The sequence below is a fragment of the Lottia gigantea genome (genome assembly GCF_000327385.1).
Source record: "Lottia gigantea unplaced genomic scaffold LOTGIsca_70, whole genome shotgun sequence".
Lineage (NCBI taxonomy): Eukaryota > Metazoa > Mollusca > Gastropoda > Lottiidae > Lottia > Lottia gigantea.
In genome coordinates, this window is record NW_008710371.1 from 593,955 (window position 1) to 603,541 (window position 9,587).

The window sequence follows — 9,587 nt, forward strand, 5'->3', positions numbered from 1 at the left end:
CTGCACCATAACTGAGTCTGTTTCATATAGAGCATTTATCAGAGCTGATAGAGCTACAGCTGCAGCCTGGAATAGAATCAGTATCATATAGAGCATTTATCAGAGCTGATAGAGCTACAGCTGCAGCCTGGAATAGAATCAGTATCATATAGAGCATTGATCAGAGCTGATAGAGCTACAGCTGCAGCCTGGAATAGAATCAGTATCATATAGAGCATTGATCAGAGCTGATAGAGCTACAGCTGCAGCCTGGAATAGAATCAGTATCATATAGAGCATTGATCAGAGCTGATAGAGCTCCAGCCTGGAATAGAATCAGTATTATATAGAGCATTGATCAGAGCTGATAGAGCTACAGCTGCAGCCTGGAATAGAATCAGTATCATATAGAGCATTGATCAGAGCTGATAGAGCTACAGCTGCAGCCTGGAATAGAATCAGTATTATATAGAGCATTGATCAGAGCTGATAGAGCTACAGCTGCAGCCTGGAATAGAATCAGTATCATATAGAGCATTGATCAGAGCTGATAGAGCTACAGCTACAGCCTGGAATAGAATCAGTATTATATAGAGCATTGATCAGAGCTGATAGAGCTACAGCTGCAGCCTGGAATAGAATCGGTATTATATAGAGCATTGATCAGAGCTGATAGAGCTACAGCTGCAGCCTGGAATAGAATCAGTATTATATAGAGCATTGATCAGAGCTGATAGAGCTACAGCTGCAGCCTGGAATAGAATCGGTATTATATAGAGCATTTATCAGAGCTGATAGAGCTACAGCTGCAGCCTGGAATAGAATCAGTATTATATAGAGCATTGATCAGAGCTGATAGAGCTACAGCTGCAGCCTGGAATAGAATCAGTATTATATAGAGCATTACATGGAGACTTTAGCTTTTCTCTAGGCTAACAATGGGGTGCGTGCTTAATCAATTATACAGCATTGGTTTCTGATCATAAAATCAGGTAACCACATTTCACAAACTTCCCAAACTCACCTCATCACCTTTATCAGCAACAAAAGCTATAGTACCATCTCCTAAATAATGATGTCTTTTAATCTGAAATAGATGAACGTGGACTCTCTGAAATTTTCATTTCATTGGCTCATTTATTTGGATACAGAATCAACAAATAAGGACAATTGAGAGATTCTTTGCGTTCAAACATGCTCTACGGCTCTTAAAATAGCAACAGGGTATTCCCAGAAAAGATATTTCCTGACAGTCATTGGCTAGATTATGTCTTCGCGTATGATTAATTACATACATGTAGTTGGTAGATCAGAGGCGAATACCCTTGCACATAGAGGACAAAAGGCTTCTGGGTCTGATGGAATTAGTTTTCACCAAAATGAACAAGTTCAGTCAAAGGGTCCTATTTGATTGGTTGAAAATTCTAGAATATTTCCACCATGAAATTTGATTGGACGATAAGAAATTAAGTTGAACCATGGGGGCCTGCACATTCGGGATTAAAGGATGGGAAGATTTAGAATGTGACATATTTTGCTTTCATCAGATGGAACCTGTTCAGAATTCTTCAATCAAGCACCACCATGGTCTCTAGGAAGTTAAGACAAATAGGGTTCTAGTTTGTACACAATATAATATTGAAAACTTACATTTTCTGATTTAGTGAAGCCTAGAATCTTCAGACATTTAACAGCTCTGTATTTCATATTTTCTTTATCATCTGATGACATTGGAACCAGGGTGTTACCATAGCGATATCCTGAAATAGTCATCTTTACTCATAATTACATTTGACCCAGATGTAAATGGGTACAGATAATCCAGGAAAGATCAATAAGATGGTGATGACATATGAATGAATAGCCAATTTGACGTCACTAAACACCCGATCAACAGTGAGAAAATGGGATTAAATCTGCCCTTTCTCAGAAATACGTGACGGAAAACTTCATCTGAAAGTATCATTAAATAGCTTAATGAATTCTGATTTTAATGATGTCAAATATGATTAGTTTTGAGTTACTAGGACTGGAGAAGGGGGCTTTAAGACATCAAGGTGGCGTGCAGTGACACAACTTTACCTTGGTTTGTTTCCGTTACAAGCCTCGTTCTGAATCCAATATGGCGGACGCATGAATAAGGTCTATTGCAGTGACACGCTTGTTACATTTGTTTGTTTTATGAGCCTCGTTCTGAATCCAATATGGCGAACGCATGAATAAGGTATATTGCAGTGACACCACATTACATTTGTTTGTTTTATGAGCCTCGTTCTGGATTCAATATGGTGGACGCATGAATAAGGTATATTGCAGTGACACCACGTTACATTTGTTTGTTTTATGAGCCTCGTTCTGGATTCAATATGGCGGACGCGTGAATAAGGTCTAATCTTCCTAATCTTCAGGGTAAACTTACCATCAACTTGCTCTTCGGGATCAACTTCTGTTTCTTCTTCATCGTTTTTATGTTGTGTGCGTAAATTGCCAACCTCACTCTCACTATCTTTAGCATACACTTTCTTCCACGACTGTTTCAACTTAAAATCTTTAATCTGGAATGAATTAAAGGAACAGTCTGATTTTTAAAGTATTTCTTAAGCCATCTGTATCACTTTTCATAATGAATACCTGATGTCTGATGTGACTGCAAATAAGGAAAAGGTGTCTATAATTTGCGAAAAGAACTATCAGTAAATCATTCTATCAAGTGCTCTGATTGGCTGTATTCACAAGCTTACAATCCAATCAAATCGCTGAATTCACAAACTGTGATACATGAAAGAGTCTGATGAGGTCAAGGTATTAGACAAGAGTTTAATGATATCATAACGTTGTGCAGTCTAATTTAAATAAGCTAAACTTTCGATGCGTTTTTTTATTAGCTTTTATTTTTAATATAGCCACTTCAGTTAGGGTCTAACGACAGCCCTCTTGAACATTCATCAAATTAACCTTTTGACCTAACCTGACAAACACTGCGTCACAAAATGCCAGTGCTGGAGAGGGTAGAAATTTGATTGTCCAAAGCAATGTCAACAAGTTAGGTCAAAAGGTTAATTTGACGAACGTTCAAGACGGCTGTCGTTAGACCCTAACTGAAATGGCTAACAAAATAAACGATTACCTTGGTGTAACCGCACACTGGTATCTTCAAGTCTGTACCTATTTCCATTTGAACCTTCCAGGCAGTTTGTCGAACTTGTCTGGCTTGAAAGTAACTCAGAGCTGGTAGTGCTTCCCTGGATTGAAAAAAATAAAATAAAATTAAAGAAAAGAGCAAAATCTCACGTGTGCCTATCTTCCACGACATAATTATTGTCCAATCAGATTCATTTTCCTTTCAATTGCATGCTCTGCTTGTGATTATCAACATAGTGGAAAATGATCAACTGTCTCCTCATGTGCCTGGAGCCGCGGTGGCTCAGTGAGTTAGACGCTTGCTCGCTAACCTGAAGATCCAGGGTTCAATCCCGGCATAGGTCGAGATAATACCTTTGGATTTTTCAACCCAGTTTCCCCCTGTCAGTGATGCAGGTAAGAGGGGCTGACATGGAAAAAGTGTCTAGTCGTTCGGATGGGACAATAAACCGAGGCCCCGTGTGCTACAGGCTGTGCACGTTAAAGATCCCTCGACAGTTGGAAATTGACAAAAGAGCAGGCTAATACCGCTGTCCTGGCAAAATTTCCCTCATGGCACCCTGCATGGTGTCGCCCGTCTTCATTAGCCCACAAGGTGCAGAAAAGTAGGACGTAAAACTCCATTCATTTCATTTCATTTCCACATGTGCCTGAGCCAGTCGTTGAAACTCTTGACAAGACTCTAGTCAGCGACAAAAATCAGTGACCAAGACAGTTCCTGTGACCACAGCATTATTGATCTTATTGAAATGAAATGGAGTTTTACACCCTGCTGAAGACTAACTCACAAAAAACTGTAGCTGTCTCCATTAACCTCACTGAGTATATGTTTAATCATGGCCTCCCCTGCTCTCATCTGGGGTGATTTCTCCTTCCCAAAGTTATTATCTATCGTAGGTTCATCAGTATCGTCATCGTCATCTTCTTCGTTTAACTGTGGACCTCTGGAAAATATTAAACATCTCTAGCTATGTGTACCCTCCAAAGTATGCTATAAACATACCTAGCTATATAGACTCTCTGAAAGTGATGCCTAGATGTTATGCTCTGCACTAAACATACCTAGCTATGTGCACTCTCCGAAAGTGATACCTAGATCTTATGCTCTACTATAAAATAACTAGCTATGTGCACTCTCCGAAACTGATACATAGATGATATGCTTTGCTATAAATATAACTAGCTATGTGTACTCTCCGAAAGTGATGCCTAGATGATATGCTTTGCTATAAATATAACTAGCTATGTGCACTCTCCGAAAGTGATGCCTAGATGATATGCTTTACTATAAATATAACTAGCTATAAAAGTTCTCTCCTGATCAGTGAGTACTTACATTACATTTAATTCTGTGCCCGAATTTTTGATTCCATCAATAATAGTGTCCACTTGGTCATCCGTGAACGGCTGAGAGAAATTTGAAAACAGAATCAACCTCTTGGTAGCAAATCCTTTTTTACCCCTGAAAAATAGAACATTTGAAAATAGAACATTTAAAAATAGAACATTTGAAAAATAGAACATTTGAAAATAGAACAATTCAAAATAGAACATTTGAAAATAGAACATTTGAAAAATAGAACATTTGAAAATAGAACATTTGAAAAATGGAACATTCAAAAATAGAACAATTCAAAATAGAACATTTGAAAAATAGAACATTTAAAAATAGAACAATTCAAAATAGAACATTTGAAAAATAGAACATTTGAAAAATAGAACATTTGAAAATAGAACATTTGAAAAATAGAACAATTCAAAATAGAACATTTGAAAAATAGAACATTTGAAAAATAGAACATTTGAAAAATAGAACATTTGAAAATAGAACAATTCAAAATAGAACATTTGAAAAATAGAACATTTGAAAAATAGAACATTTGAAAAATAGAACATTTGAAAATAGAACAATTCAAAATAGAACATTTGAAAAATAGAACATTTGAAAAATAGAACATTTGAAAAATAGAACATTTAAAGGAATTGTAAAGAGGTTTACTAAACATTGATCAATTCGCACCATTCCAATTTTCAATCATGTGTTATGGTTCCTGCATTTCCACTAACACAAAGGGGCTGATTTTGCGAGTGATGTCATCAAACGCTTAGTTTTAGTGGAATTACAGGAAACACAGATGTCTATTAGCCAGAAAACCTCTTCATAAAGCAAGTAACTTACTGTGTGGCTTGTACGAGATGGTCCATGGCAACTATCATAGCATCAATGACTTGGGTATAGTTAAAGAAGAAAGGTAAAAGTTGACACCCAAAAAAAAGGAGGTACCAGCTCAAAGACCCCTCAAATGAAACAACCTCCCAAAAGATCTGGTAGCACTCTGCCACATTTCACTGTAAAGAATGGCAGACAGGGTACAGGGAAAAATGAAGTGCTCCCCCTAGGGCTGGGCATCGATTACCAAATTCAGATTGATTATCGATCGATAGCCTAAACGATTAATAATCAAAATAATTTAATTGAGAAACCCTGTAAATATTAAATTAAAAACATGTCAGAATTCTTAATTTCATGGGTTATTTTTGTGTCATAGAAGTATATTCTTGTTTTGATCAGTTATTATAGTTTATTGTGGGTATGTTATGTGCTAAAGAGAAACCCTGTAAATACTAAATTAAAAACATGACAAAATTCTTAATTTCATGGGTTATTTTTGTATTATAGAAGTATATTCTTGTTTTGATCAGTTATTATAGTTTATTGTGGGTAAGTTATGTGCTGAAGAGAAACCCTGTAAATACTAAATTAAAAACATGACAGAATTCTTAATTTCATGGGTTATTTTTGTATCATAGAAGTATATTCTTGTTTTGATCAGTTATTATAGTTTATTGTGGGTATGTTATGTGTTGAAGAGAAACCCTGTAAATACTAAATTAAAAACATGACAAAATTCTTAATTTCATGGGTTATTTTTGTGTTATAGAAGTATATTCTTGTTTTGATCAGTTATTATAGTTTATTGTGGGTATGTTATGTGCTGAAGAGAAACCCTGTAAATACTAAATTAAAAACATGACAAAATTCTTAATTTCATGGGTTATTTGTGTCATAGAAGTATATTCTTGTTTTGATCTGTTATTATAGTTTATTGTGGGTATATTATGTGTTATAGAAGTATATTCTTGTTTTGATCAGTTATTATAGTTTATTGTGGGTATGTTATGTGTTGAAGGGAAACTATGTAGAAGAGATTACTACTTGTTAACAGGTACAATGGAGAAAATGTAACTTTGACATATAATCAATTATGAAATTTGATAATCAATAATCAAAATTATAAAAACCTAGCGACGACAATCGATTATTTCGATCATTTTACCCAGCCCTAGCCCCCCTGCCCTCTTGTCAAGGCTAGTCTGCTCCCTATTTGTACCCCTAGTCTCAGGAGGCTGGTGCTGCCACTGTTCTTATGAGTTGCAGACAATTTGGCACCAAATGCCTTACAGAAAGGATACAGTCTCCTGACTCTGGTGACGCTTGGACCGACTCACTGACCATCTCAAACAGGTCAAAATCAGGAACTCCCAATGGACGCTGAATGACGATATTTTTATAGTTGTCACCATCGTGTAGAGGATTATCTGTCCTATCTGTACCAAATAATATCAACGCTACTTCATCCTTCGACTCGGAAAACATCTGAAAAACAAAAACAGAAATTTGCAGGAATTTTGATTATACTCACTTAAAGATATTGTTAAAATGTTTTCTAAATTTTTTATGTGTATCAGGAACACTGATTGCATCAATTTGCACCATTCCAATTTTCAATCAGATGTCTGTGGTTTCTGCAATTCAACTAAAACCAAGCGTTGGATGACGTTACTAATCGCAAAATATGCTTTATCACATAAGGCTCTTAGCACCAGGGTTTTCAAATTTGTAACTAAATTCTTAATTTCATGGGTTATTTTTGTGTTATAGAAGTATATTCTTGTTTTGATCAGTTATTATAGTTTATTGTGGGTATGTTATGTGCTGAAGCGAAACCCTGTAAATACTAAATTAAAAACATGACAAAATTCTTAATTTCATGGGTTATTTTTGTATCATAGAAGTATATTCTTGTTTTGATCAGTTATTATAGTTTATTGTGGGTATGTTATGTGTTGAAGGGAAACTATGTAGAAGAGATTACTACTTGTTAACAGGTACAGTGGAGAAAATGTAACTTTGACATATAATCGATTATGGAATTTGGTAATCAATAATCGAAAATTAAAAACTCCTAGCGACGATCATTTCACCCTGCCCGAAAAGGGTGGTATTTCAATTGATCAGGATTCTAAAGGGGGTAATAGAAAGAAAAAGGTTGAAAACTCCTGTTTTAATGGAATTGCAGGTATTGTAGTACTTTGTTTTCATGTGGCACTTCCAATGGAAATAGACAGACAGAACAGAACGTACCTTTCTCTGTAGAATAAGTGTAATGGCGTCCAGGGCATGTTGTAAAGCTGACGTCTGACCTCCTGGAGCATCAGTCATACAATCATTAACATCAACAACTAGAGCAATGGCTTCCTGAAAATAGAAAGAAGGATAATTTGTTAAGTTTCTCGAGGATCCTTTCTACCAACTGGTCCTTGACCAAACCTCTTGGCATTGATCTTTCCTGGATTATCTGTACCTATTTATAGCTTGGTTGACTGGAATAATGAGGATCCTTTCTACCAGCTAGTCCTTGTAACAGTCCATGACAAAACCTCTTGGCATTGATTTTAAAAGGATTCATTACAGCCGGGTCGACTATTTTAAGAAATTATGGTCTATAAACGATGACACTGCATTAGCAGAAATTTACGTGTTATTTGTAGTCTCCTTTAAAGTGAAGAGTTATGTCCCTTTACACGTTTTATTGTACATCTTGTCGGATATCTCGCTAAATATTCGTGTCATTTCAAATTGCGACTCAGTATCAAAGTATTGAACTCCCTGATTGTGATTTAACATATTTTCATCATCATTTTTCATGTATTTTATAAAATATTTACAATTTTCGCAATGTAAGCGATTTATTTACCTTGTTTGCCGCCATTTTGAATTTCAATTTCCGGTTAAATGGATACAGACCACAAATATTGCTTCCATTGTTCCAATGAGAACATTTAACGCGTTTTGTTTCCAAATATCCGCTTTTCAGACATTTTAAAATGTGCATGCACTTTATCGCTTACAACTCTGGGTATGCCCACTATTTCGGGGCATCTTGACCTTTCCATGCTACTGTCGCTTGATTCTTGTACAGATAGGTCGTATAGCCAACATATAACAAATAACAGTTTTGGAAGGAATTTTTTTTTCAAAATTCCCCTGATAGCTGTTGTCAAATACAATAAGAATTCATTAAAAGTTTGTGATTTTATTGAAAAATGGTCGCTGAACAATTCAAGATTAAATCATGGTAGAAACGTATAGCCAACGTTTAACAAATAACGGTTCTTGACCAATTTTTTTCCCATTTTTTTGGAAAAGAATTAGAATAATGATTTAATGTGGTCTGAAATTTAATCAAGTATAGTAGGGAGTTCCCTCCCTTGCATTAACCGAAAGCATTCAACCATACCAGGCTACTAAGTAGGCCTAGTAAGAATCATTTTCAATGAACCTCCAAAATAGGAACCCCAAACCCCTTTTCGCCCCAACACACTCAATCAAAAACCAAGTTGAACTTCTGCATTTAACGGGGATGTCGCTTTTAAAGTGACCAAAAGCATTCCAAACTCGCACTAAAAATGCACCTAGATGCACTGTCATGTCTGATTTTTAGAGTCAAGTGTGAATTAAAACACCTTGTAAACGAACTAAGTTGACTGGTTTTAAAAGGGTTAAGTGTATTTTGGGGTTATCAGCGGTGCCCAAATATTTGACCTCACGTTTTGTCCACCCAAACTTATGAATCAAATTTTCATTCTTAAAGATATTCTATAACTATGAGCATTCCTTCAAGCACTCAGTCAGTCACGAGTTAGATTGTCGGCGTGGGTTCTGATGCTTGTGCCAGTACGGCCCGGTGTCACCCCCTGATACCAAAGCTCCAGTTAACCCTATTGAGGACATAACTATAAGCATTCCTTAAAGCACTGAATCAGTCACGAGATGGATTGTCCGCGATTAGGTGAAAAAATTCTGATGGTTGTGCCAGTGCGGCCCGATGTCACCCTGATACCAAAGCAGGTATTTCTACTATAGATAACCCAGAACTATAACTTTAATGATATAAAAAATTTGCCTCAAAAGGGTTAACTGGTGCGTTAGGCCAGTGCTTGTGACGGAATGCTTTTGATGTAAATTTGGGGCACCGAGGAGGGTCGGTAAATTACGGAATATTAAATTTATTGATTCTCCTGTCCAGAGAATCTTTTGCAGAATGCACCTAATCAATTCCTACGTATACACTCCTTAGGTGGTTTGCGCCAATGCGCTTCTATATATTAGATCAGTCTCACCT

General features: G+C 36.3%; 2 protein-coding genes across 2 annotated transcripts in view; both read right to left on the reverse strand.

Annotated features, from left to right (window-relative positions):
- The window catches only part of LOTGIDRAFT_235806 (hypothetical protein), a gene marked incomplete at its 5' end in the record, with an annotated part of 17,853 nt that extends 12,528 nt beyond the window's left edge, over positions 1-5,325 (reverse strand). Inside the window, 8 exons of the mRNA XM_009065755.1 lie at positions 7-66; positions 1,004-1,066; positions 1,630-1,739; positions 2,399-2,534; positions 3,107-3,221; positions 3,909-4,064; positions 4,457-4,582; positions 5,300-5,325. Coding sequence (XP_009064003.1) covers positions 7-66; positions 1,004-1,066; positions 1,630-1,739; positions 2,399-2,534; positions 3,107-3,221; positions 3,909-4,064; positions 4,457-4,582; positions 5,300-5,325 — 792 coding nt within the window. The remainder of the gene's footprint in view (positions 1-6; positions 67-1,003; positions 1,067-1,629; positions 1,740-2,398; positions 2,535-3,106; positions 3,222-3,908; positions 4,065-4,456; positions 4,583-5,299) is intronic.
- A 1,195-nt stretch (positions 5,326-6,520) lies between these two features.
- Positions 6,521-8,174, reverse strand: LOTGIDRAFT_167877 (hypothetical protein; the record flags this gene model as incomplete). Its single annotated transcript, XM_009065756.1, has 3 exons — positions 6,521-6,778; positions 7,547-7,660; positions 8,160-8,174. 3 exons carry the CDS (start codon positions 8,172-8,174, stop codon positions 6,521-6,523), a joined length of 387 nt encoding a protein of 128 aa, XP_009064004.1.
- Positions 8,175-9,587: the final 1,413 nt, after the last annotated feature.